Source organism: Netta rufina, assembly GCF_964035555.1.
Source record: "Netta rufina genome assembly, chromosome: 22".
In the NCBI taxonomy this organism is placed as follows: domain Eukaryota; kingdom Metazoa; phylum Chordata; class Aves; order Anseriformes; family Anatidae; genus Netta; species Netta rufina.
Genome location: NC_140146.1, coordinates 1,412,262 through 1,439,663, shown reverse-complemented (window position 1 = coordinate 1,439,663; position 27,402 = coordinate 1,412,262). Strand labels below are relative to the sequence as shown.

At 65.5% G+C, this 27,402-nt stretch overlaps 2 protein-coding genes across 7 annotated transcripts; one reads left to right on the top strand and one right to left on the bottom strand.

Moving 5' to 3' along the window:
- Positions 1-238: 238 nt before the first annotated feature.
- On the top strand, positions 239-15,242 carry ZNF362 (zinc finger protein 362; the record flags this gene model as incomplete). Of its 6 annotated transcripts, XM_084300133.1 has the most annotated exons (10): positions 402-446; positions 2,347-2,431; positions 5,361-5,575; positions 11,337-11,400; positions 11,597-11,843; positions 12,011-12,332; positions 12,453-12,677; positions 13,144-13,222; positions 13,431-13,589; positions 13,676-15,242. In XM_084300133.1, 7 exons carry the CDS (start codon positions 11,338-11,340, stop codon positions 13,790-13,792), a joined length of 1,212 nt encoding a protein of 403 aa, XP_084156259.1. In that variant the 3' UTR covers positions 13,793-15,242. The 6 variants fall into 6 exon arrangements, with proteins under 6 accessions (XP_084156255.1, XP_084156259.1, XP_084156256.1 ...); XM_084300129.1 differs by lacking the exon at positions 5,361-5,575 and having other exon boundaries at positions 239-446; XM_084300130.1 differs by lacking the exon at positions 5,361-5,575 and having other exon boundaries at positions 426-446; positions 2,206-2,431.
- A 2,070-nt stretch (positions 15,243-17,312) lies between these two features.
- PHC2 (polyhomeotic homolog 2) lies at positions 17,313-27,020 on the bottom strand. Its single transcript, XM_084300127.1, is given in 17 exon segments — positions 17,313-17,547; positions 17,630-17,936; positions 18,032-18,167; positions 18,254-18,368; positions 18,508-18,637; positions 18,750-18,952; positions 19,760-19,821; positions 19,823-19,923; positions 20,373-20,689; positions 21,355-21,497; positions 21,499-21,566; positions 21,662-21,766; positions 22,681-22,842; positions 22,933-23,010; positions 23,101-23,259; positions 23,528-23,721; positions 26,913-27,020. Coding segments are annotated over 16 exon segments (2,391 nt in total). The 5' UTR covers positions 23,678-23,721; positions 26,913-27,020; the 3' UTR covers positions 17,313-17,392.
- Between the last annotated feature and the right edge of the window lie 382 nt (positions 27,021-27,402).

Sequence of the window (27,402 nt, the reverse complement as noted above, 5' to 3'; positions counted from 1 at the left end):
GGGGTCAAGAAGGGACCGGGGGCCGAGAATTGGGGGTGCTGACGGGAACGGGGGATGCTGAGGGGTCTGAGGAACCTGGGGGCTGCCAACCAGGGGTGCTGAGGGGAACCGGGGGGCGAGGAGGGGACCGGGGGCTGCGGAAAAGCCGCGCAGCCCACGGCCTCCCCGAGCCGCTGCACCGCCGGCCAGGCCCCGCCGCCCGCCGGGCCCATCCCGCGCCTCCCCCGCCGGGGCCGCCATGGCGCCGGGGCCGGGGCCGGGGCTGGAGCCGGGGCCGCGGCGGGGGGGCGGTCCCGGCCGGGCAGGGGGGCCCGGTGCCGGCCCCGCGGCCCGGAGCCTGGGCGGGCGGAGGAGGACGCGGGGGCGGGCGGAGGCGCGGGGGCGCCCATTTTCCTCCGTGCGGCGGAGCGCCGGCGGGACCGCGGCTGGCGGGAGCATGGCTGTTGGTATAGGAAGTGTCTTTTTTTTTTTTTTTTTTTTTTTTCCCTCTTTTCCCCCTCCTCCTTCTCCTCTCCCGCATTCAACCCGGGTGCTTCGAAAAAAAAAAAAAAAAAAAAAGCCAAAAAAAAAAAACCCACCCCAGCCCGCCTCCCGGGTGCGAGCCTCCGGTAAACACCGGCCGGGGGGGGGCCGGGGGGGGGCACCGCGGTGTGGGGCCGCGCCGCCGCTTTTCCTCCTTTTATCATTTTTTTTTAATTTTTTTTTTTTTTTTTTTTTCGCAGATCTGCAGAATATGGCGTCCCCGTCCTGTGTTAAAAATAAGCCGGGCTGCCATTTTTGTTTTTCTTTTGTCTGCGAATTTTAATAAAACTGTCTGAGAATGTGGGAGAGGCGGCGGGGCGGCGGAGGGGGCACGGAGCGGGGCCGCTCCCCTCCCTCCGCCCCGGCCTTTTTGTCTGCGGCGGGGCCGGGGCTCGCCCGCAGCCCGCCCCGCCGCGGCCCCCCGCCCGCCGCCGCCGCTCCGGCTCCGCCAGGGCAGGTCGAGGATTTCAACTTCACTTAACGCCAAACTTCGCCTTTTTCGACGCTTTTTCTCGCCTTGTTTTTTTTTTTATTTTTTTATTTTTTTTTTTTTCCGAGGGGGGCGCCCCCCTGCGTGCCCCCCCCCCCCTTCCCGGGCGGCGGGGGAGGAGGAGGAGGAGGAGGAGGAGGAGGAAGGGGGGGGCAGCCAGGAAAATGCCCGCTTTGCTGGATTTTCTCTTTTTCTCCCTCTGGATGGTCTAATGGAAAAGTTAATTGCAGCCGAACGTACCTATTTTTGTGCCGGTGGTGGTCGGAGAGGAGCTGTGGATGTTGCATGGGGGCTCGGCTTATTTTTTTTTTCTGGTTGCCTTTTTTTTTTTTTTTGCCTTTTTTTTTTTTCTGCACGGGGTGGCGGAAGAAGGGGGGGGGGAGGCTGCTTATTTATTTATTTATTTATTTATTCCTTCCCCAACCCCCCCCCTCCTCCCTTTCCCTTCTTTTCTTATTAACCGGTTTTTGTCTCGAAAGTGGTCTGGCTGGCTGGAAGGTTTTAATGGGGGAATATTTTGTATCGCGCTTTGGCAGGAATGTGGAAGCTGCAGCTTTAGAAAGGGACCCAAATTTGCGTGGTGGTGCCTAGAGAGGTCTGTGTGTCTTTCTGGCCATATATATTTAGCCTTGTGTTAGTGTGTGGATGCATATACTATTTATACATCCATAATCTCCCGGCCACGCTGGGCCGGAGCTGGGAGCCGGAGTGGCCGCGGCTAAGCTGGGAGCAAGAGGATGCGTTTTTGCCCAGGAATGATTAATCTGCCTTTTTCTTTCTCTGAGCCGGCGGCGAGGACGCTGCCGTGGGGATGCTCCTTTCTTGGCCCCGCGTCGCGATTATTCGGACAACAAGCGTGCTTTTTAATCCGGCACGCGTGGGGAGGACGAGTGGGGCTTTCGCCTGCTCCTTCCAGCCGCTGGTGGCCGAGCCAGCCCCGAGGCCTTTGAAATTAAAGTGATATTTTAGAGGAGAGGTAAAAGTTTTCAGCCCCTCCCGGCGTGCAGTTTGCAGAGAGGCGGAGGGTCTGGGGCGAGGGGATGGATTTAGGCCCCGCGCTTCCAGCCAGCTCCCCGTGCCTCGGATTCGCAGGCAGCTTCGGGGTGAAACGCGGTGACGCCGGGGCAGGACAACTCCCCCTGCCCAGCGCTCCCCGGCATAAAAACGTTGCTTTTCTTTTTGTCTACTTTCAGGAAAAAACCCACGTTCCCACGGGTTGGGTAGGTGGGAACCACTTCGCTTTTGTTCCTCCACTCTGCCTCTCCCGGAGCTCGCGTGTCGGGGGCTGTCTGTGTTTTTGGGGTGTGTGAAGTTGTCCTCCTTGTCCCCCGTAGAAAAACGCCCCGCGTGCAGCACCAGTTCCCAGCTAGATCTGGAGATGGACGCGGATAAGGGGAAGCAACGCCAGTACTCTCAGAGGTGGGCATGCCGGCTTTCTCGAGGGGAACTGGAAAATGATCTGTCCATGCGGGTCTGGGAGCGGGGGCATGTCCTGGCCCTCCCCGAGGAGCCCGGAGAGCGGGGCCCCGCGGGGTGAGCCTGGGGCCGCCTGCCCACGGGGAGGGCGCAGGGAGGGGACGGCCGCTCGCTGGACACAGCCAGCACGATGGGGACCCCGCTCACGGCGTAAGTCCGAACGCTTTGAATTTCCATTCTCAGGGCGAAAGCTGGATTTGAAATACCTGTGCTTAATATGCGCAAAATGATCTTTTCTCCCTTAAAAATCCTCTTTTTTCTACCCCCTCCCCCTTGAAAAAATGTGGATCATCGGCTGGTGGTGGAGGTGTTATGACAAGTGCATGTGTACGCAGAGGTTGTGTTGTGGGGCTGGGAGGAGGGAAACGCTTTGCTGCCTCCTCGCCTGGCCTTGGGGCAAGCCTCTGCTCAGCCGCCCGTGCCTCAGTGTCCCCAGCTGTCACAGCAGCCCTGCACACATGCCGGGTGTCACCTGGCTGCTTGCGGGGCTCTTAGCACCCCCGAGCCCCCTAACTGCAGTGTGGGGTCCGGCTGGTCGGGCCCTGTTGGAGCATGGTGGGCTGCGGGTGCAGATTTTGGCTTGCAGGGTGCTGGGATGGCGCGCGGTCCCTTTTGGGGGTGGCTGTATCCGTGGGGACATGGGCTGGTGGAGCAGGCAGCCCCTGCCAGCTCCAGGGGCTGTTTGGGGATGTGGGTTTGGTGGTGGCACCGGCTGTGGGACTGGCTCTGTTTGGCACTGTGGCGTGAGCATCGCCCCACGGGCACCGGGGTCCCATGCAGGCCACCCCTACCCGCCGTCCCCCTTAGCCCCCTTGCAGCCCCACGTCCCCTTTGGTGGCTCCCAGTGGTGTGGCTTGGCCCTGTGTAACGCTGCCTCACTGGGCTGAGCAGGTCCTGCTTGTCCTCGTGTCCCCTCTGCCCTCGGAAGTGCACACCGCTGGTGCTGGGGTTGTAATCCCAGGCTTTGGGGTCTTCTCTGCTGGCTTCCTTGGCTTGTCCTTGTGCAGGCGGCTCTCCCCTCACTTTTTGGGAGTGCTGCCCTGTGCCCTCTTGCTGCCCGTCTGGTTGGATGGGCTGAGACCTGGCTGTCCGATCCCGCCGGTTCGCCACGGTGGTCTCCAATGTCACGGCTTTCAAAGTGAAGCGGGTTGCCTTGGCGGCTCTCCCCGTCTGCTTTGCACCGATTCCTTCTTCCTTCTGGACACAGGGGGCTGTGGAAGCCCCCCATGCTGGGGAAGTCGCCCTGGGCGGCAGAGTGGCCCTCGGGCCCCCAGTGACTCCATTTGGCCGTTGGGCGTCTGCTCTCTCCTTGCTGGGCGTGGGCTCCTCTGGGATTTGGGGCTCCCCGCTTTGCCCTGGGTGCCGCAGGCAGAAAGCGGGGCTCAGACCCGGCTCTGAGGGCCAGCCCTTGGTGCCAGGGCGCTCTCCCTGCTGCACACCCGGTTCCCCTGTGGAAGCGCCGGCACGTGCTTGGCTCCTCTGACCCACCCTGGCGTCCACGCACCCCTTCCCGTGGGGCCCCTTTCCCGGCGCCCCTGGCCCTGCTGGGCCGGCATGGGGTTTTCTGCTCAGCCGCTCTTGGGCTTTTGTTGGTTTTGCTCGGGGAAGGAAATCTGAATGAGAAACACCAGTTACAGCCCTTCGGGGGGCGGAAACGTGGGGTTTAATTGGTTCCATCTTGGGTGAATTCTTCTGGCACACGATCCCCTGAGCCTCTCCTCTCTGAGCGAGCGCTGGATGGGGATTTCTGAGCTGCCTGCCCCAGGTTTCTTGTGTCGTTCCTGCTTCCCCGGCTCACGTTCTGCTGCCTCCGCCTTGGGGTAAATTCTTCCTGCTGAGGAAAATCCGGGCTGGGGGCTGTGGGTGCAGGGCCCACGCGGGATGGTCCCCCAGGCTGGAAGTGGAACGGAGCGTTCCCCGGCACAGGGAGCCCGCCCAGGCACGGCGCGCTGGCACGGCGCGGCGGCCCCTGCGGCAGGCGGGCAGCTTTGATGCTGCTTCCCGCCCGGCGGCTCTGGGCTGGGGTTTTTGTAGAGGGGCCCTTGGTTTCTCTCAAAAAACTCCTGCTCCGGGCGAATGCTGCTTGCACGCATCCTGTGGAAACGCAGGCCGGCTTCTGCCCATTGCCAGCTGCATGGGTGGAAGGACGGGGAGCCCGCGCTGCCCCTTGCTGGCCCCTTACCCTGGCAGAGATGGGTTTGCAAGGGGAGAAAGGCAGTGGCCTCATGCTTTTGGGGGAAAACGAGGCAGAATGTGGGGCAGAGCTGGGTTCTGCTCCCATGCAGACACTGGCACAGAATGCTGTTGGGGGGTGGGATGGCACGAGGCTGGACAGAGAGCCAGCAAAGGGATCGAGAGGAGACGCCAAGGATGCAGGTCCCACGTCCCCCACCGCGTCCCCCTCAACGGTGTGATTGCGACCAGCGCCTTGGAGCCCTTGTCTCTTGCCTGCCATGCCACCTGGGGCTGCGGGGGCTCGCGCCGCCCTGCGCCGGGCACCCAGCTGCCTGCAGCCGCCCTGCGCTCGCTGCTCCGCTCCCAGCTTGCTGCCCAAACCGATGCTCGCTGCCCGGGGACCCTGCTTGGGAGAGCGAGGCTGCGCTGGTGGAGGGACTGGCTTCTAGCTTGGTCGATGGCACCCCGCGATATTCAGGCATGCCGGCTGCCGCTCGGGTCACCCCTGATCCCTCCCTTGCCTCCCCTCTCCCTGTTTGCCGCCCGTACCTGGTGCCGGGTCTGTTCGTGGCCGCTCGCTGGCTGTCCTGCAGCCGGCCGCAGGGTTGAAGCGGCGCCGGTACCCGGGAGCTAACCCTTCTTGTGGCGGTGCTGTGCCACGTCCGTGAAAAGAATCTCTTGTTTCTTTTTATTTCAGCGAAGGCGAGACAGAGAGGGCTGCCAAAGTAGAGGCGTTCCCTAGAGAACTGTAGCTTGACTTAGCGGCAGTTTGGTAGGAAGTTGGAAGGCTATAGTGAGCTCCGGGGCCTGGCGCTTGTACCCACCCGTGCCATCATCTACCTCCATCAATCTGGAGCCTCATCGACACGTCTCCCCAGGCAGCTGCGGCCATCTGGCTTCTGAGGCCAGCCTGTGAGTACCAAACACGGCGTGCACCATGTCTTGTCTCTGCCGGGCCACCGCCAGCCCCTTGCTGCAGCCGCCTGCGCACCCCTTCCCCTCCACGTGGCCCCGGGCCTCGCTCTGCCATGGCGCCTCTCCCTTCCCCTCGTCCCCTTCCACCCGGGCCTCTTCCCCGGCTTGCCAGCTTTTCATGCTCTCTTCCTTCCCCGTGGGTGCAGAGGTGATGTTAGGGCAGCTGAGCTGTGCTGGCTTCATCTGGGCGGCAGCAGGTCTGTAGCGGCGATGCTCCGGGTCAGGCGCTCCCCTCGGGTACCAGGCTCATGGCTCCGGGCCGACAAGGGCGGGTTGGGGCTCAGCCTGTGGCCCCAGGCGTCCCTGGCCCCCTTCACCAGGCCTTGCTGCTCTGCACATCTGCTGCTTGCTCTTTCTACTCCCTTCTCCCAGGCGTCCCCCCGCCGTCCTTCCCCGTGCGACAGCTCCGGCTGTGCCACTGGCCAGCGCTGCTCTCGTGCCTGAGCCAGGATTGGCACCGGTGGAGCCCCCTTGGGCGGCCGCGATGCCTTCTTCGCCTTCGCAGCACCTCTTTCCGTGGCACACTGTCCTATCCGCCTGCCTTGTGCCCAGCCCTGCCCTTAGGGACGCTGGGGACAACCTTCTGTGTCACGAGGGCCGTGTCGGTGCCTGGGGATGGGGCATCGGTGCCCGAGGGAGGGCGCATGGCCCCGCTCTCCTCCCTGCATGGCATTGTGTGGCACGGTGCTTGGGCTGCGCAGACCCTCTCTGTGATGTAGGGAAGCTGTTGCCCAGGGTTTTTCCTCCTGCCTGGCCGAAAAAAATGGAGGGGGCAAGACAGCCCTAACGCGACCCTGGGGCTGCAAACATCCCTGTGGGCAGCCTGGTGTGTCCTGCAGAGCCAGGGGGAGACGTGCTGCAGTATTCCCCACCTTTCATAATTTCCATTTTAATGGATTTTTTTTTTTCTGCTGTGTGTCAGCTTCCATTTTTCATAGTTAGCTGAGAATATAGAAAAAGGGAGTTTATATATTTTTTCCATCTGCTTTTTATCCCCTCCAGCCCCCTCCCCCAGCTATCTGAGCTCAGCCTGTGCCACTCCAGCCCTGAGAGAGGGGAAGCAGTTTCTCTGCTCCAGACAAAATGCTGCACAATTTATAAAATTAAGTTGGGACAGGAATAGGGATTTTTTTTGGCACAACAACTGTTTCTTTCCTCTTTATTCTGGTCAGGTTTGTAGAGCTGCAAACACGGTTTTGACTACTACAGCAGCCTCATTATTTAATAAGCCCTTCTCAGGTGGAGAGGGAGGGAGGGACACGGGGAATATTCATGCCTTCCTCCCTGTGGCTGTTTTAGGGTGCACTGGGGTCTTCATTTTTTGAGCAAATGAAAGTTTGACTTGCAAAACGAAGGGAGAAGCTTGTTGTTCATAAGCAACCCTACAACGAGAGCGTGAAGAGCATAGGGCACTCAGCGGAGAGGCTGGTTCCTGGCAGACTCCCCACCAGATTTACAGCTCAACAATGGGACAAGGAACCAAGGACAAGGAACCAGGGACAGAGCCTGACTCCGCTCAAGGCTTTTGGGGCAGTGCTGGGTGGGTTTCCACAGCCCCCTCTGAGCTCCTTGTGCTCACAGCATTCCTTGTGTCGGACAGCACGGCTCCGGTACCGGCAGGGAGGCGGTGACCTGGGGTGACCAACAGGACCGTGTGCCTTGTCTGCGCTTGAAGCAGAGGTGCCCAGGGCCATGAGAGCCCCTTCTCCCCGGGGAGGCGGGATACATCCGACTGAAGCATTCAGCTGAGTGCCTGCACCAGGCTGGGTACTGCGTCGGGTCCCCGCAGCAGGATGAGGCCTGTCTGCAGCAGTCTGTGCAGCTCCCGGCTTGGCCAGCGCCACACGGGGCTGTGCAGGGACCGTCCGGGGCCACGCCAGCAGTCTGAGTGCTCGCAGTGCGGCCGTGGCTTCGCGTGGTCTGTGCAGAGAGCCCCCAGCTCCGGTGGAGCCCACTCTGAGCACGCCATCAGGATGGGCGAGGGGCGGGCGGGCGGACAGACAGGCGGGAAGGACGGAGGCCACAGGGCACCTGCTGTGAGGACAGAGGAGCAGCTCCCTGGGTCGGCTCCAAAAAACCTTTTCTAATCATAGCTCTGGTTTCCTGTTTTCCCGCTCCAGCCCGGCAAGGATCGAAGGGGCATTTCAGCTTCCCACGCCGCGGGGTGGCCGCCGGCCGAGCCGTGATGGTGCGGTTTGAGCCAGGGGAGCTGGCCTGTGGCTATGTCGGGGTGCTTGGCCGTGGCAGGGGAACACGGGGCCTCCCTGCCCGCCCGCTGCCCTCTTTCCTTCCTGCCTTCATCACGAGGGTTTTTCCCTGCCACAACGTCCTCTTTTGGCCTGGTCTCTCCTCTTGCTGGCTGCTGCCCTCCTGCGCGGCGGTGCCCAGGGTGCTTGCAGGGGCTGCCAACATCCCCCCGTCCTGGGGACACCAGAGTCCCCTGTGTGTCCCAAGCAGCGATGTGTGTAACCCGTGGGTTACCTTCTTGAACAGCTGCAGCACTTCGCCTTTGTATTTCTGCAGACGTGGCACGGGGCAGGGCTCCTGGTCCCTCTGCACGGCTCTGCCTGTGCAGATGAGAGGGGTAAACCTGGCAAACGGACAGAATATGCAAAAATCATGTTTAGGGATATTGCAAGCATCCGGTCTGCTTTGGTCCGGGGTGCCCTGACCTGCCAGAGTGCAGAGTGAGCTGGGACATCCTGTTCAAGGCTCTTCACGAGCAGCTCCCGTCCTGGCCCCCGGCTCCAGGTCCCTGGAGACACCCTGACTGGGAGGGAAGCGGGGCTGGGGAGCAGGAGTTGGGGCGGGGGCACCTCAATAAAAGTGCAGTGGGGTGAGTGGCATGGGGAGTGAGCTCGTGGCAATGTCAGCACTGGGTGCCCTGGGGATGCTGTGGGCATCCCTGTGAAAGCAGGTGAGGGATGTGAGAGGGAGGCAAGCGCCGATGTTTCCGAGGCAGGTTTTGGAGGCTGTCGGTTCCCGATGCAGGTCCACCTTCACTTGAAACGTTTGCCTTAAAAAGCCAAAATCTGGTGTGTGGGCAGCTGGAAGAAAGGCAAAAAGCAGTGGTTTGAGGCAGGGAAGGAAATTTCCACGCAAACCCAGCCGGGATGCTGTGGTGCCCAGGCAGTTGCTGAGCCCGGTCTGTGGTCTTACGGCCCCACAGGGTCCGTGGGCCTGGACCTGTCTGCAGCTCCCAGCCCCTTGTGCTCACTGGCAGGCAGTTTCTGCCCGCCTGGAGCTTGTCGTCACATCCCCGCCAGCCAGTTCCTCTCCCCGTTCCCGCTGCCGCACTTCCTTTGCTAGGGGCAGACGCATTTCCCCAGCCCTGTGGCCGGCGGGGACGTGGCTGTGCCCTGGGCTGACCTTTAACCGATGCATCTCGCGCCTCGGCCCCGTGCCGGCACCTCTCCGGGGCAGGATGCATCGGCGAGGCGGGCGGGTGGGAGGTGCTGGGTGCTTGCTGGCTTCGGCATGGTGCTTCGCTAGGAGGCTGGGGGTCGTGGAGGAACAGCCCTCGGTGCTGTGAGGCTAAAGCTGCCGCTGCCGGGTAGGTCTGTGTTCCCGTGAGATGCAGTGCAGGACCTGGGCACTGCGGCTCTGCATCGAGAAGGTTGTTGGGTCCCCATCTGTGCCTCAGTTTCCCCAGCCGGTCCTGCCCTCCTTCCATCTCGTGCCCGCTTCCTGCCACCCGTAGACATCTGGGGACACACTTTGCCCTGGGACAGGGACTGCAGTGCCACCACGGCCCTGGCTGTAGATTTTGAGGTGCGTTAATGTGACAGATGGGCAGCGGGCGAGCGAGGCTGGGTCACAGACACATGCCGCTGTCCCAGCGGGGACCTTGCCACTCCTGCCCTGCGCAGGCATCGTTTTGGTGCACTCAGAGCTCCTGGCCCTCCGCTGGGGGCTTGCAGCCTCTCGTGAAGCACTCAGAGGCTGCTGCTAGCCCTGGGGATGCTTGCGGGGCTGGGGTCCGTGTTGGTCTGATTTCTCCCTGCCGCAGGATCCCGGCCGTGGCCTGGTTTATATTCCAAATGGAGGTCACCTCCCGGCAGCTTCCTCACCTGGTGAGCTGGGGAAGGCGCTGAGGAGGCTCCGATTGTGCGTTAATGTCTCCGTTCCTGTGTGGCCGATCGGTTCAGGCTCCCCTGGCCGTTGTGCACAGACATGAGGGGTTTATTTGGTTGCTCCAAGCTTGGGTGCAAAGAAAATACCCGTACATGGTGCGTTTGACAACAGCACGGGCTTCATTTATCAGTGTTTGATATCTGGGAGAGAGGAATCAGCATGCTCAGATCCTGCGAGAGGCTGCGCGTCCCCTTGGCTGTCCCCGAGGAGCCCTCCTTTACGTTTCACTGGGGCCTCTTAAATGCTTACCCCTAAACATGCCCCTGCCGAGGTCTGCTGGGCTGGTTTCATGCCTGTTTATGTCAGGCTATTACGTTGTTGTCATTTTCTTGCCGTCCCCATTCAGATGTTTTCTATTAACCAAAGATAGATTTAGAATTAATTTTTCCGAAGTGTTTAGCGTCTCTATAAATCTCCCAGCCCCACTTCAGCGGGGCTTTCCAGGAGCTGAGCTGCTTATGGCTGTTGTAGGTCATGTCGCTTGGTCTTGGGTTTGGTTTTTCTTTCAGCCTGGGCTGGGCTTTGGGTCTGATGCCACCACTGTTGTGCGTGTGCCTTGCTCCGTGTCCTGTGCCTGCACCAAAGCTGCATCCCGTCCACCTCTGGCACTTGCAACCCCTCCTTGAGGTACCAGGGGAGCAGCCTTAATACCTCCAGGGCTTGAGGGATCTGGGGCCTCGCCGGGAGGCATTACAAGCCTGTGATGTGCTCAACCCTTTTATTCCCTCTTCTCTGCCAAACTGCGCCCTGCATCCCCCAGCACTGGGTGCTTGCTGCTGTTGTGGGGGTCTCGGAGGCAGGCGGATGCTCAGGGCTGCCGTGACCCTGCAGGAATTTGCAGCTGCGAGGACACCGGTGAGGTTGCAGCCATGCAAACAGGCCCTGCCTGTTCCCTGCCCTCTTTTACAGCCGGGGCGTTGCCACCCGCAGTCCTTCACAGCTCCCCCAGCCCTCACCAAGCTTCGCCCCAAGGCAAGCTGTGTCCCTGCTGCCCCGGCCCTGCGTGGGCACCAGGGGTTTGTGGGCAGCGCTGTGGGAGCCCCAGCAGGTGCCTGTTGGCCACCAACGTGGTCAGATTTTGCCTGGGAGCGTTCTGGTGTGGCTGCTCATCCCCTGGCAATGTGCTCTGCATGGCAAACGAGCTGCTGGTGGCCCCGGGGTTCCTGCTCCACTCCCTTCTCCCTGCTTCCTCTCCTTGAAGGCTTTTCTAGGAAACCGTCGCCTGGAAGTCACGTTGTTATCAGATGTGCTCCTAAAAGAGCCTTTTGCAGCATGGTGGCGTGGCTCAGTGCTTGCGGAGCGCGCGTGCACGCAGAGATGCTTCTCCGGGGATTTGGGGGTTTGTCGGCCTCATGCCACCGTTGCGGCTCGAGTCCCATGGCAAATTGCAACGCTGGGGAGAGGTGCAGAGCCTGGGGGCTCCTTCACCCTGAGAGGCCAGCGGGTGAATGCTGTTGGGTCAGGAAGGGCCAGACCCGTCCCCTGCCCGCACGGCCCTGCAGGGAGGTGGGAAGGAGCCGTGCTGGCTGCTGCCGCCCCGTAACACGCCTGTCTCTCCCCGCAGGATGGCGGAGCCTCGCTTCAACAACCCCTACTTCTGGCCACCTCCTCCCACCATGCCCAGCCAGGTAAGACCCCCCACAACGCCATGCCTCAGGATGGGTTTTTGGGGAGGAGGGAGGACAGATGGACGTGGGGATGTGGGAAGGGGTGGACAGGTTGGGGTACACCTGGGGAAGGCTTGTTAGAGCCAGTCCTGCGCTCAGTCCTGGGGGCCCTGGCTCCTTCACCCTTCACCTTCTCCCCGCTTTGTTCCCCTGGCAGCTGGACAACCTCGTCCTGATCAACAAAATCAAGGAGCAGCTGATGGCAGAAAAGATCCGTCCCCCGCACCTGCCCCCCACCTCCGTGGCCTCCCAGCAGCCCCTCCTGGTGCCCCCCTCGCCTGCCGAAAGCAGCCAGTCCATCATGTCCCTCCCCAAGCTGCAGCAAGTCCCAGGCCTGCACCCACAAGCTGTCCCCCAGCCTGATGTGGCCCTGCACGCTCGGCCAGCCACCAGCACTGTCACAGGTACCCACACAGGCATCGGTGGCCCCCAGCAGCGCAGGAGGGGCTTGAGGAATTGAGGAGTCCCTGTTTTGGGACCCTACTGTCTGTAGGGATGCTCGGACACAGCAGTGGGCTGTGAGAGAAGGGAGCGGGGTGGGCATTAACGCCTGCCTTTCTTTGCCTGCCAGGGTTGGGGCTGGCCTCCCGTGCGCCCGCGGTCAGCACTTCTGAGTCCAGCACAGGCACGGGCACCACCACCCCTTCCACCCCCACCTCCACCAGCCAGAGCCGCCTCATCGCCTCCTCGCCCACCCTTATCTCAGGAATCACCAGCCCGCCCCTCCTCGACTCCATAAAGACAATCCAGGGCCACAGCTTGCTGGGGGCACCCAAGACAGAGCGGGGCCGCAAGAAGATCAAGGCGGAAAACCCTTCGGGGCCGCCCGTCCTTGTGGTTCCCTACCCCATCCTGGCCTCGGGGGAGACCGCCAAAGAGGGGAAGACGTACAGGTAGGCAGCACCCGCTGGGAGCCGGGGCGCCCGGCCGTGCCGCAGGCGTGGGGGTGCAGCAGAGGGGCCTGGCACGGCGTCCTGCCCCAGCCCGGCCTCTGCGGTGCTCTCCCCCTCCAGGTGTAAGGTCTGCCCCTTGACGTTCTTCACCAAGTCAGAGATGCAGATCCACTCCAAGTCACACACAGAGGCCAAGCCCCACAAGTGCCCCCACTGCTCCAAATCTTTCGCCAATGCCTCTTACCTGGCCCAGCACCTGCGCATCCACCTGGGCGTGAAGCCGTACCACTGCTCGTACTGCGAGAAGTCCTTCCGCCAGCTGTCCCACCTCCAGCAGCACACCAGGTGACGGCACGGCATCCCTGAGGGGCTGGGGAGGTCCGCATGGGGTTTGGGGTGTCCCTTCAGCCCATTTTTCCCTGGTGGGGTTGGGTGTGCACTCGGCATGTGCTATCTTCCTCATCTGCACCTCCCTGATCACCGCCCCACCTTCCTCATCCCTAGCTGCAGCCTCCAGCCCCCCTGCCTGTCCCTCAACTCTTTGGGTCTCAGCCCCAGGGTCTCCCCTTTCACCTGTACCCCCTTGGGCCCCCTGTCACCTGGCAAGGCGCTGACCTTGCAGTTCCGTTGAAGCAGAGGCGTGTGGCCATCGCTGTCCCCAGCTGTGCTTCTCCCACCTAGCGTGGGAGCAGCGTCTGCCCCGGTGGGTGCCGGGGGCTTTGCAGGGGGTGAGGGTGGCGGGAGCTTCCCAGCCTTGCTGGGGGCGGCAGACTGACTTGTCCCCCTCCTGTTTCACCTGTCTCTGGCTCAGAATTCACACCGGTGACAGACCCTACAAGTGCCCGCACCCTGGCTGCGAAAAGGCGTTCACACAACTCTCCAACCTCCAGGTCAGCACTCTGGGGACATCACGGGAGTGGGGACAGAGCCCTGAATACCTCCCCCCACCCCCAGGGATTGAACCACGGGGAGGGCTTGGAACAGGGAGCACTGTTGCGGGGCAGCACTGTTGCGGGGCTGGGACCCGATGCCTGTGGCTGCTGGGGCTCTCCAGGCCCCCTGGCCCCATAACCCCTCCTCATGCCCGCTGTTTTGCAGTCTCACCAGCGACAGCACAACAAGGACAAGCCCTACAAGTGCCCGAACTGCTACCGGGCATACACGGACTCGGCCTCGCTGCAGATCCACCTCTCGGCGCATGCCATCAAGCACGCCAAGGCTTACTGCTGCAGCATGTGTGGTCGCGCCTATACCTCGGTGAGCGGGGCCGTGGGGAGCACCAGGGGGATGGGGGGGGCACGGACCCCCAACTTTGCCACTCACCCTTTCCGTCTGCCCTGCAGGAGACCTATTTGATGAAGCACATGTCCAAACATACCGTGGTGGAGCACCTCGTGAGCCAGCACTCACCTCAAAGGACGGAGTCCCCCGGCATCCCCGTGCGAATCTCACTCATCTAAGCAGGCTCTGCCTGCTGGCCGCCCTCCCTCCCGGCTCCACTGCCGTCGGGGGCCCCGCGGAGGCCGTGGTGCCACGTCCGGACCCCCCGCTCCGCACCCCCCTGCCCGCCGAGCGGCCCTGGCAGCTTGGCGGGGAGCCGGTGGATGCGGCCACGCTTTGGAAACGTGCCCGGGCCCCCACGCCCCCGGCCTGGCCCCCGGGGCTGCAGGTTTGGTGACATCCAAAGACGGTTTCAGAGCACTTTGAATCTCTGTGTTGTTTTTTTTTTTGGGGGGGGGGGAGGGGAGGCAAGGGGTCTTCTCCTTTGGTTAGTCCCTGCCCCGTCTCTCATTTTGGATACAAATATATATATATATTTATTGGCCAAGAAGTTGGTGCTGCTAAAACAGAAAAGGAAATAAGACACAAAACGAACCGCGGACCAAGATGAGCGCCGGATGGCGAACAGGGGCTCGGGCCCCCTGCTGCAGCCTCTTCCTCCCCTGGACTCTCCCTCGGAGCCATGGCTGGAGAGGGGAGCTGGCAGGACGTGGCCGAGCAGGCACGGCAGCAGGACGGGCACCGCGGCGGCCGCTGCCTCCTTGGGACTCTTCGGTTGGTTTTGGTTTTATTTTTAACGTTCCCCCCCCTGGGCTCTCTCCTCCCACGCTGGACTCCGTTGCCGGGAGCAGAAGAGGCCCCGGCGGACACTGGGTGCGGGGCTGCGTGGCTTTGGGGCGAAGCCGGTGGGGGGAGCCCCGCGCCTCTGCTGCCCCCGGGGGGCTGGATGCGGCCCCCCCTCCGCAGGGCACCGAAGGCAGCGGGAGGGCATCGCTTTGCCTTGTGCTGGCCCCGGGCGCGTGTACATAGACCCTTGTATAGAGCCGGGGGGGGCCCTGCTCCCTGCGGAGAGACTCGACAGAAACTCATCTATATTATGTACTCTTTGGTTCCGTTTTGGATATTAACTGTGTTATTTTTTTATACACTTTTTAAGCCTTAACTCATTGTTTTGCCAGGGTGTTTATTACCTTCTGTTTATTAACTTGAGTTCCCGCAGCCTTTTTCCCCCACCCTGTGTCCATCCTGCCTCTGGTTCCTTGTTTCCGACTTGATGTTGTACGATACTCAATATTGTAATCTTTTTTGTCAGCATGTTAATACTGTGTAAATATGCCTCTTATACACACTGTTAACACCCTCCTCCCTTCCCCTGCCCTGTTTTGGGGCTTTTTTTATTTTCCTCGATGGAAATCCAGGCCACACGTCCCTAGAGCTAGTTACTACCTTATTAAAAAAGGAAAAAAAAAAAAAAAAAAAAAGTGGGAAAAAAAAGAAGAGAAAATTAAAAAAAAAAAAACCCTCCCCCCTCCTCCCTGTCTTGCATTGTGGTTCACGGAGAAGCTGGGGGGAGGCCGTGGCCTCGCCAGGAGCGTTTGCGGTCTGTTGAAAAATGAGTGAAACCCCCCAAAGTGGCGCCTGTTTTGAAAGAAAAAAAAAAAGACGAATAAAAGAAAACAAAACAACAATCTGCTCTTTGTATCACTCTGTTGTGAAAGACAGAAAAAAAAAAAAAAAAAACAACAACTACTAATAAATCTGTACGTGTAAACTTTGGCCGGGCTGTGGGTGTGTGATGGGTGCCCGGGGTCTCCCCCCACACCACGGCCAGGTCCTGGGGTCCCTATGCCACCCCAGCTGGTGACACCTGGGGACAGCGCCTGCCCCCTGCCCTGCAGGGCCCTGGAGGCAGCACAGTGCTGGGGGGTAACAAAGCAGCTGAGGGGGCTGCTGTGGAGCACCCCGACAGGCACCCTCGGGGCCGTGTCCCCAAGGCCACCAGCTCGTTTCCGAGGGGACACCCCAGGGGACCAGGGGTGGCCGGAGCACCACGGGCTGGCAGGCGGCTGCCCAGAGGGCTCCCCACAGGTCTTGGGGCTGAGGTGGGGACACACAAAGAGCCCAGCGTTGCTGGGGCACCACGCAGGAACCAGCTCCAGGACTCATGGCCACCATGGGCACCCCCCCCCAGGAACACCAGCTCTGGGGCTGCCATCTCCATGGCCACCAGCTCCGGGGACAAGGCACTACCGCAGCCACCAGCTCCAGGGACTCCTCACCATGGCCACGGGCTCCAAGGACACCAGCTCCAGGCCCCCCTGTCTAGGGCGCACATGATTTGGGGGCCTGCAGCCCAGGTGCAGCCCCAGGCACTGGGATTTTGGGGCCTGCCAGCACCATGGAAGGGACGCAGGCAGCTGACTGCCCTCAGGTCCCAACTTCATTTTGGGCTCCAGCAGAGACATGAGGGCCAGAGAGGAGCTCCTGAGCTCCCTTGGGGGTATCAGGGTCACCTCCAGGCTGCCACCCAGCAGCACACCTGGGGCTGGTCCCCTGCCCCACATGGTCCTCCTGTCATAGAATCATCAAGGTTGGAACAGACCTCCACGATCGTATGGTCCAACCATCCCCTTCCACCACTGTCACCCACTGAACCACGTCCCCAAGCACCAACCTTTCCTTAAACACCCCCAGAAACAGTGACTCCACTGCCTCCCTGGGCAACCTGTCCCAATGCCCGACTGCACTTTCTGAGCGGAAACATCTCATTTCGAACCTGAACCGCCCCTGGCACAGCTTGAAGCCATTCCCTCTAGTCCCATCACCGGTTACCAGTGAGAAGAGGCCGACCCCCAGCTCCTTCAGGTAGTTGCAGAGAGCACTGAGGTCTGCCCTGAGCCACCTCATCTCCAGCCAAGCACAACAGGGATGTCCCAAACCAACCCTCAGGGGTTAGGACATGATCAGAGGATGGAGGTGACACCAGGCCCTCCCATGCACCCTACAGCCAGGGAAGGGCAGCCCCAGCTGGTGGCACCTGTCCCAGCCACAGGGGCCACAGAGCCAGAGGCAACCCCAGGCCCTGCGGGGTACCGTGTGCGCGCTTACCCACCCATGAGGCGCGAGGAGGACATAAAGCATGCAGGGGGAGAGTTGTTTTTTTTTTTCAGTGTTTATTAAAAACAAAAACAGGAAAAAAGGGTTGTGGTTTCTGTGTTTTTCCTTTTTTTTTTTTTCCTCTTTTCTTAGAAAGACTGGTGGCCAGCAGCAGCGACAGCGAGGGCTGGGGGGGTCCTTACCTGCCTTGGGGGCTGAACCCCCACTGCCGCCGCCCTCTACTAAGGTGCCCCCAAAACAGCCCAGGGTGGGGGCAACGCCTTTTCCACGAGGCACCCCGAAACACCCCTTGGGGGGCCACAGCCCCCCTGTCAGGTCCTGGCAGGGCCACACATTAAGGCAATCGTCCTGCTTCACCCTGCCTTTCTGGGGGGCATGGGGGCCCTCCCTGCCAGAGAAGGGGCCACCCCATGGGGCACACCCAAGGGGAAGCTATCGCTACGGGCTATGTACACACCCCTGCAGCAGAGCTGCACCCCGGCCTGGCTGCGGGGCGCAGGGGAGCTGCCCTGGGGCTGTTTGTGCTCAGCAAGTGGATCCCCCCCTGCCCTCCCTCCCCATCCCACCCTGCAGCCCCCCAAACTGGGCAGGGATGAGGGGGGGGCACGGGTCCCCCCTCCCCACCCCGCCAGGAGCGTTCGTGCAGGCCGGCAGCCGTGGCTCTAGGAGTCCTTGAGCATGCTGATGCGGGCGTAGATCTTGAGGGCAGGGCCCAGTTTGATGTTCATGGTGCTCATGAGGTGGTCCTCCTTCAGCAGCAGCAGCGCCTGCCCATCAATCTCCTGCGCCCTGAACTCCTCTGCGATCTCCTGGCAGCCTGTGAGAACGTGGCCACGTTCAGTACCACCCCCAAAAACCACCTGTGCCCCCCCCAACCCCCTGCTACCCCTGCTCCTCACCCGGCAGCGAACGGATGAACTCGTAGACGTCCTCCACGTTCCACTTGCTGGGCTCACTGGGCAGGAAGCGATGCCCGATGCCTGCCAGGTCCCGCATGTGCATGTCAGGCAGCTCCATGTCGCGCAGCTCGAGGTCGCGGTCACCCTGGCGCCGGCGCGAGGTGGACGAGCTGGCTGAGATGGGGGACAGTGGCTCCTCGTAGCTCGAGTTGTCCGAGCAGCGGCTCGAGTCCTCCTGGCTGTGGTTGAGCTGCAGTGACGCCGTCACAGAGAGAGGCACCGAGCCCGTCGGGAGAGAAACCGGCGTCTGCAGGACGGAGCGACCGGGCAGCACCAGCCTCGGAGCTCACCCGCCTGCGCTCCCCCAGCTTTGGGGACAAGTCACGCCCACCCCCTCCTTACCTGCTTCTTGGTGTCTTTGCTCAGGGTGGGCACCTTGCAAGTGCGGCGGCGCCCGTGCGGGGGGCCACCGGGTTTCTGCAGCTTGCTGCGGTCGGGGTGGAACAAGCCCACGCGCTTCGTGCACCCCACATTGTACCTGCACAAGAGAGGGAGTGACAGAGTGGGGCTGGGGGAACCTCCAAGGGGTGCATGGGGAGGGGAGGGGGCTGGCCCCCGAGTTACCTCTTAGCACAGGCCATGGAACAGAAGCGCTTGGAGCGCTTGAACTTGTAGGCGAAGTCGACGCGGCCACAGAGCTCGCACTTCAGCTTCGGGGGGTTCCCCTCCTCTTTGGATTCTGGGGGGCGCGGAGGGACACCCAGAGAGAGAAACGCAGCCAGCTCAGCCGCGGGTGGGGAACGGGGGGTGGGGGGGAGAGGGAGGGAGAAGCCGGTGCCCCCTCCCCGTTGTGCTCGGCTCGGGGGGCCGGGCGCTACCTTGCATGTAGGGCTCCTCCATTTCGGAGTCGGTGGTGGTGGTGTTGTCCTGCTGCGGGAGTTTCTCGGCCAGCAGCTCCTGCGCATACTTCTTCTTCAGGTTCCCCACCAGCAGCGAGGACCGTCCCACCTGCGGGAGGGGTGTCAGCAGGGACCCCGGCCCTGCCGCGGGGGCGCACCGAGGGCCCCGACGGGGAAGGAGAAGGAGGAGGAGGAGGAGGCCGCGGGCGGCCCACGCGTACCGGGAACGGCTCTGCCCCCTCCTGGATGACGAACCCCTCGATAACGTGCGTCAGGATCTGGGGCTTCACTATGGCCTGGGGCGGTTTGTTCTCACCATTGTGCGGGGCAGCGCCGGCGACGGTGGAGGCAGAGCTCCCGTTCCCCGAGGTCATGCCGGGAGCGCTGGCGTCGGGCTGCGCATGAACGCGGTCGGCGCCCGGCTCTGCGGGGGCGAGGCCGCCCGTCAGCCCCGGGGGGGCCGCGCTGACGCCGCGCGACCGGGCCCCGGCCGCCCCCGCCCGGCCCCCGCCGCCCCCTCCCCGGCCCCGCCGCTCCCCCCCCGCCCCCGGGGCCGCCGCCAGGGCCCCCCCCCCCCGCGGCCCGGCCCGGCCCGGCCCCGCCAGGCCCCGCCGAGGCCGCGCCCCGCCCGCCGCCCCCCCCCCCGCGCCCTACCTGCGCCCGGGCCGCGGCGGCGGGCGGCTCCGGGCCGGGGGCGGATGCGGAAGTGAGGTCAGCGCCCGCCGGGCCGGGCCGGGCCGGGCCGGGCCGGGGCGGCGGCGGCGCGGGGCGGGGCGGTGCCGGGCGCGCACTCACCGGCGGCGCTCAGCGGCGCGGCGGCCCCGGCGGCGCCATGGCGGGGACAAAGGCGGCGCGGGCGGCGCTCGGCGGCGGCGGCGCGGGGACAAAGGCGGCGGCGGGGCCGGGCCGGGCCGGGGCGGCGGCGGCGGCTGCGCGGGGCGGGGCGGGGCCGGGCCGGAGGCCACGCCCCCGAGCCCCCATTGGCCGGCGCCGCCGCCTCGCGCGCGCGTGCGCGCGGCGCCGCCGAGGCGGGGGCGAAAACCCCCGTGGGAGGGGCACGGAAAGAGGCGGGGCTTCGGAGAGAGGGCGGGGCCATGCAAACGGGGCGGGGCTGTGCGCGGAGGGGCGGGGCCTCCCCAGCGCCGTGCCCTCCGGTCCCGCCCCGCAGCCTCCGCGGCCCCGCCCCCCCCGGGGCTCCGCGTCCCCCCCCCGGCCCCCCCCCGGCGCTTACCGTGGGCCGGGGGCCGCTCGCCCGGGGGGGCCTCGGGGCCCGGGGGGGCGGCGGGCGGCGGCGGCGGGGCGGGGGGGCTGCGGCGGGGCGGCGGGCGGGCTCTCGGCGCTCCTCTCGGCGGGCGGCGGGTCCCGGCGGGCGCCCTCGGGGATGCCGAGCGGGGGCTGCGGCGGGGACAGCGTCAGCGCCCCCCCGGCACCGGGGCACCGCGGGGCGCAGCCGGGTCCGCGCCGCGCCCGGGGCCCGGTGGGCGTGCGCGGGCACGGACACGGCCTGACGGTGCCCGCACCCCGACGGGGCACCCGCGCGTGGGTCGTGCACGCGTGCAGTGTGCGCGCCGGGGGGGGCGCGGGACCCCCGTGTGCCCCCGTGCACGTGGAGCGGGGCAACGTCCGGACTCAGCGTGTGCACCGGCCCGACACCAAGGTGGCCGCACGGCCCTGCACGTCAGGCACACGTGTGCTCGGGGGGGATGCATGCACACCCACGTGCACCTGCCCACATCAGGCGTGCCTCCCCATGCACCCCTCGCACGGACCGGGACCCCCCTGCGCCCCCCCAGCTCTCGCCAGCCGGGCAGGGGGCATCGGGGGACCGGGGGGGGGGCCCTCACCGTGGCACCGGCGGGCTGCAGCTGCAGGATGACGGCGGAGGCGTGCTGGAACTTGCGAGGGGCCCCGTGGCAGCCGGGGTGCCCGTTGGGGGCAGCGCCGTCAGCCCCGGCACAGTGGGGGACCCCCGGGCTGGCCCCTGCTTTGGGCGGGGGCACCGGGCCGGGGCTGGCGGGGGGCAGCGGCTGGAGCTGGGGGGCGGCCGGCCCCGGGGGGGGCTGCCCGCGGGGCGCTAGCTGCTGCTGCTGGATGACAAACTGCTGCTGGATCGGCTTCGGCGGCTGCTGCAGGAACTGGGGCGGCTGCAGTGGGGCGTAGGCTGTGGGGACAGGGCCCGCGGAATCGTCACCGGTGCCTCGCCCCCAGCGTGTCTCCCCCAGCTCAGCCTGCGGCCCCCCTCCCGCAGAGGCTGCGTCCGGCCTGGCACCCGTTCACCCTGGTGCCTCGGGACAACAGTGCCAGCGGCTGCACTGGCTCCTGCTGCTTGGTGGCCGGGGTGAGGCTGTCCCGACGGGGTCCCCGCTTTGGGAGGCACATCAGCACAGCACCCCGAGGCTCGCTCACCCCAGCAGGGTGCTTGGTGCCCAGGGAGCAAACAGCCTTCGCCCCGCTGTGGGTAGGAACCTCCTCGCCCCTCTGGCCTGCAGCCTCACTGCCCCGCCAGCCCTGGGCCCGGGATTTCTACCGGCCTGCAGGTCGAAAGCACAGGCGGGGGTGCTGCCACACAGCAAAAGCCAGCGAGGGCCATCAGTAGGCTTCAGAGTGAACCCCCCGCAGGCTGTTCAGCTGAGAGCTGGCCCTGTTCGCTTCACCCAGGACTGGGCTTCCAGAGGAGCTGCAGGTCCTGCACAGGCCCTACAGGGCCCACCATTAGTCTCCAGGGTGAACGCCCTGCAGCCCCCCTTCCTGTCGCTCTCCCTGTGCGCCCCCCAGCACCCAGTGGGTGCCCCACGCCCCTGCCACCCCCCCGGCGCAGAACCTTACCTGGGGTGACGAGCGGGTGGGTGGTTGCGGGGGCGGCGGCGCGGGCCAGGGGGTGGGTACGGGCCTCGGGGCCCTCGGCCTTTTTGAGGTGGTCGCCGGGGGTATCAGGTGGGGGGACCCGGGGGGGGGGCGGCCCGGGGGGAGCCACCGGGGGGCTTCATGGCGAGGGCAGGGAGGTGGGGGCCGGCGGGGCGCAGCGCCAGGCTGTGCACCTGCAATGGCAGCAGGTCAGCGGGGGGAGCTGGCAAAGGGGCAGGAGGGACAAAGGGGTGCCGGGAGGGCCTTATCCCCTCACCGGGGGGCTCACCTGGGGGGCGGCGGGTGGTGGGGCGGGCGGCGGGGCCGGTGGTGGGGCAGGCGCGGGGCTCTCGGGCCGGACGGCGCTCACAGGGCCCGTGGGCGTGAAGATGAGCTGGGGGGGAGAGAAGAGTGGGTGCACGTCCCCAGTGCGTGGGGGTGGCACCCTACACGTGTGTGTGTCCCCAAAACATCCTCATGGGGTGGCAGAAGCATGGGGTATGATCATGGGTGCCCATATCAGAGGCACCTTGAGGGGTCTGGGCACCCCCTGTGCTGTGGGGAACACCCCATAGGGTGTAGGCATCCCATGGGGTCTGATACCCCTTGCCCAGGGCAAAGGGCACCCTTCTGGGGCCAGGCACCCTACAACAGGCCTATGGGTACCCTCTGGAGTCTGGGCACCCCGTGGTGAGGGTGAGGGGCACCCTGTGGGGTCTGGGCGTCTATTGGGGTCTGGGCACCCCTAGCAGGGTGAAAGTACCCCATGAAGTCTAATGCTCCTTAACCCCACAGGATGGACGCCCTACACAGCCTGGGCACCCCACAGCAGTGTGGGGCACACTCTGTAGGGCCTAGGTGCCCAGTGGGGCCTGGACGCCGCAGGGTGGAGCAATGGGCACCCTATGGGGTCTGAAGACCCTAGAGGAGGGTGTGGGTACCCTGTGGTGTTTGGGCACCCCCAGCAGTGCCACGGGCATCCTATGGGCTCAGGTGCTTCCTATGGGTGCACCCCACAGCAGTGTGACAGGCACCCTATGGAGCCTGGACACCCCACAGCACGGTAAAGGGCTCTCTATAGGGACTGGTTACCCCATGGCGGAGCGATGGACACCCCACTGTGTCCAGGCCACCCCGCAGCATGGCAAAGGGCACCCTAGGGCCTCTGCGCATCCTAAAGGTTCCTCCGCAGTGGGTGCCGAGCACCTGCAGGTGCCCTATGGGTCCCAGCAGCCTCACACGGAATGCTGCCGGCCACCCCGTGGGTCCCGGCCACCCCCCAGCGCCGTGGGGCAGGGCGCCTCTTACCATCTGTGCCCGCAGGTACATCTGGGCCTGGCTGGCGGTGAGGGCGGGCGAGGCGGCGTTGCCCAGCAGCACGGCCTGCTGCGCGATGCCCGACGCGCCGGGGGCGACGCTCTGTGCCCGGTTCAGGAGCTGGGCAGCCGCTGGCGACGTCGCCAGGTTGATCTGCAAAGAGGGGGGCGGCGGGAGATGGCTGGGCTGCTGGGCCGGGGGGTCCATGCCACGGCAGCGGGGTTTACGGGGCCAGGGACTCACCGTGGGCTGCTGCGCCGGTGCCGCCTGAGTGCCGTTGGCACCTGAGGAGCCGCTCTGCCTGTTGGCCGCCAGGCTGGCCTGCGGGAGAAGGAGCAGAACGTCACTGAAACCACAGCACCCATGGGTGCCCCTGCAGCGTGCCGGGTGGGGGCGAGGGGGGCGCCGTACCTGCTGCACGGCGGCCAGGCTCTGGAGCTGGGCGCTGGTGAGGTGCTGCTGCTGCAGGGCGGCCGTCTGCAGCATGAGGTGCTGCTGCTGCGCGGCGTACATCTGCTGCAGGTACTGCGCCGCCGTGTTGGGCTGCCGGTGGAGCGCCTGCTGGATCACCTGCGGGGCGGCGGCAGCGTCTCCAAAATGCCCACCCTGCCCCTGGCCCTCCGTGACGCCAGGAAGCGTCGCCCTTTAACCAGGACCTCCCAGCACCCGGGGGTTTCTCTGTTCTGAACCCAGTGCCGGACCTGACCTGCTCCAAGCCCGACCCGGCCCCGTTTTTGGGTTTGTTTCCCACCTTCTGATTCCGGAAGGCATTCCCAAATCAAATTCCCAAACGGCTTCCTAAATATTTCGGGCATCTTCCTGCCGGCCTCCACCCTACCTGGACGGTCTGGCGGTCAGGGATGCTGCTGTAGACGGAGATCTGGGGGGCGGGCGGGCGGCCGGTGCCGGTGCTGCTGGGCGTCGTGCCGGTGCCGCCGGCGCTGCTGGAGGGCGGCTGCGGGGGTGCTGGGAGCTGCTCGTTCTCCATGGCGGCCGGCCGGGGCCACGCGAGGCGGCGGGGTCAGGCTAGAGCTGGGTGGAGACGGAGATGGGTGAGGGTGGCACCTCCCAGCAGGGATCCCTGGGGTGGGGGGCCCAAGGGGTCCCCCAGCCTCGCGCCTCCACCCTGCTCCCGGCGCCTTCCTGCGGCGAGGCAGCACTGCAAGGGTGGTGGCGGGGATTGCAGCCCCCTCCCCACTGCTTCCTGCCCCCAGGCCCGGCTGGGGGCTGGGGGGGGGGGGCCCCAGGGGTTCCTGGTTCACGCGGCTGGGGCTGGGGGAGCGGTGCTGGGGCGCTGCGGGCAGCCTCAGGGTAGCTGGGATGGAGGGCGGGCAGCGGGACAGAGGGACACAGGGCTGGATGGTGGGACAGAGGGACGGACAGAGCCGGGCGCCGAGGCTCCCACTGCTCCTCTTCCCCTCAGCCCCCCGCAGATCTGGGCAGGAGCCTCCAGGGCTCCGGAGGCCCCCCGGCCACCAGTGTCTGGGTGCCCCCATCCTGGGGGTGCCACCAGCGCGCCCTGGCTGCATCCTGCCTGAGTGGCAGCATGGGACGGGAATGGGACGGGGACGGGATGGGACAAGGAGGGGACGGGACACAGACAGGGACGGGACGAGCCTCCAGGCACTGGGGGAAAGGGAAAAGTGCTGAGGGGACGGAGGGAAGGACGGGCAGAAGGAAGGATGGACAGAAAGATGGAGAGGAGTGGGAATGGTGAGGGGAAGGAAGGATGGAGGGACGGCCGGCCGGCGGGATGGAGGAAAGGGATGTAGGGAGGATGTAAAGGACAGAAGGAAGGGAAGGGGGAGGACAGACAGAGTGACGGATAGGAAGCCCGGACAGGAAGGGAAGGGATGAGGGGAGGGAGAGAAGGAAAGAAGGAAGCAGGAAAGGGACAAAGGACAGGAGGGATGGGGACAGGAGTCGGAAGGGATGGAGGGACGGGTGGAAGAAGGGATGGAAGAAGGATGGGAGGGATGGACAGATGGAAGTGGGGAAGGGAGGGAGGGAGGAAGGAGATGAAGGGAGGAAGAACAGCCAGAAGGAATGGAGGGACAGACGTAAGGGACAAAGGGACGGGGGACGGGGACGGAAGGAAGTAGGGAAGGGATGGGAGGAAGCAAAGAGAGGAAGGGAGGGAAAGATGGATGGATGTAGGCATGGGCTGAGGGGGGAGGACAGACAGAAGGACAGACAGGAAGAAATGGGAAAGGGGCGAAGGGAAGGACAAGGCAAGGCAGAATGGCAGACGGAGGAAAGGAACAAACGGACAGACGGATGGGAGGGAAGGGACAAAGGGAGGGAAGGAGAGAAGGAAGGACAGACTGATGGACGGATGAGAGAGGAAGGGGACAAAAGGAGGGCGGGAAGGGTGGGGAGAAGGAGGCAAGAAAGGGATGAAGGGAGCAAGGGAAGACGGATGGACAAAAAAGGCAGGGATGGATGAAAGTACAGAGGGAGGCAGGGACGGACGGACAGAGAGGATGGGATGGAAGTACAGAAGGGATGAAGGAACTGGGACAGGGGTGGAAGGAAGGAGGAAAAGCATAGAAGGAAGGATAAATAAAGACGAAGGGAGGGAGGGAGGGAGGGAGGGAAGGACAGACAGACAGAAGTAGGAAATGTTCGAACGGGGGAAGGAAGGACAGAGGGATGACAGGACAGGAGTGGCACAGGGTGCAGGGGGGGAAGGGCAGCAGGGAGCAGGGAAGGAAAGGGCCGAAGGGTGGGAGGGGAGGATGGGGGCCAGAAGGGGTGGAAGGAGAGGAAACGAAGGAAGAAAGGATGGATGGAGGGGACAAAGGGAAGGACAGAAGGAAGTGGGCAAGGGACGGACGGGAGGGATGGGAGGGCAGGAGGAGGACAGGGACGGAGGGCGCTGGGTGCTGTCAAGGCCGCAGGAAGGTCCCAGGGCAGCAGCAGGACGGAGCAGGAGCAGGAGCACCTCCAGCACCTCCAGCACCTCCAGCACCACCGCGGCCCCAGTCGCTGCCAGCGCCATGCCCACGCCACCAGGCCATGGCCACCAGGACACGGTGGCTCCACTGCCTCCACCCACGGCCACTGTGTTCCGGCACTCCCAGAGGTGCCAAGGGGCCTCTGGCCACCTGCCCAGTGGTGGCCCCGCCACACGTCCCAGCCGAGCCCCCGGAGGTGCCACCACGGTGGGCGCCACCACGGCGGGTGCCATGGCCAGCACCAGGGACAGCGGCGCCGGGTGCTCCACCATGGACAGCGGCCACAGTGGCCACGGCGGGTGGCCCTGGTGGCCACAGCAGGTGACCCCGTTGGCCACGCCATGGCACAGCACGGACAAAACCCGCCACCGTGCCCCGGTGCCAGGCCTAGGGGGTGCGGCAGCAGCGCCGTCTCCCGGCCTTGGTGGCGCGTGGCTGCCCACAGCGCCGCATCCCCGGAGGGCGCTGCTGCCCCGACGCTCACGGGGACGCCGGCAGTGCGTGGCTCCGGTGCCACGGTGCCCGGGCACGGCTCCCGAGGCCCATCCCTGCTCCACAGCCGGTGTCGCCGTCCCCGCTGCTGCTGCTTCCTCCCGGTGTCACCGCCACAGGGCCGCGTCGCCTCGCGTGGCGCCCCAGCTCTGATCGCCGCCACGTGTCCGCCGTGTGCCGGTCTCGACGCCGCCTGGGCGGGAACCACGCTCCGAGCTCCGCGCCGAGCGTCTGCGCTGCCTCGTCCGGCTGCCGAGCCGCGGGTGCCGGTCCCGGCGGCACCAGGGCCTCGGGGACACCGCCACCGGCACCGGGCGGGGGGCGAGGGTTTGGGGGCGGCCGCGCCGGGCCCTGCCGGAGCCGGAACCCCACCGGGGGGCGCCCCCGGGCCCCCCGCTTCGGGCCCCGCGCGGGTGCCGGAGCCTCCCCGGCGGGAGGCGAAACCGGGGTGCGGGGGGGACCGGGGGCGGGGGGGGTGCGGGGAGGACCCGGGGGGGCGGCGGGCGGGGGGAGCCGGGGTGTGGGGGGGGGGGGGCGGGGCGGCGCTGCCGGTGCCCGCGGGGCGCTGCCGGCGGCCGGGGCCGTGCCGGGGCGGGCGGGGGGAAACTGAGGCACGGCGGCGGCGGCGCGGCCCCGCGGCCACACGGACGCGTGCGCGGCGCGGCCCGGTCCCGCCCCCCCTCCCGGTCCCGATCGCTCCCAACCCCCCCCCCCGCCTCCCCGGACCAGACAAAGCCGCTGGGGCCCCGAGGCGCGGCGCGGCGGTCCCGGTACCTGCGGCCCCGCGGCCCGGGCCGAGCGGCTCCCGCCGGCCATGACGGAGGCGCCTCCGGGGGCTGCGGCCGCGCGGGCCGGCGGGGGCGGGGCGGGGCCGGCGGGAGGGGCGGGGCCGGCGGCGGAGGGGGCGGGGCCGGCGGGGAGGGGGCGGGGCCGGGCGGGGCGGGGCGGGGCCGGGCGCTGCCTCGGGGCGGCGGGCGGCCGTGGCTCATTTGCATGTCACGTGCGCCGCGCGCCCAATCGGCGACTCGCCGGCCTACCCGGACACGCCCCCCGCGCCTCGCGCCCGCGCCTCGCGCCCGCCATGGCAACGGGGTGGGGAGAGGGGCGGGGGGGGGTGGGGGGGGCGGGGGGGGTGGGTGCCCCGGCCGGGTCGTCATGGCAACGGGGGCGGGGCTGCCCGCGCGCTGCCCCGGGAGCTTGGGGGGGGGGGGAGGAAGCGAGGGGCGGGCGTGCAACAGTGGGGCACGAACGGCGGGTGTGCAAA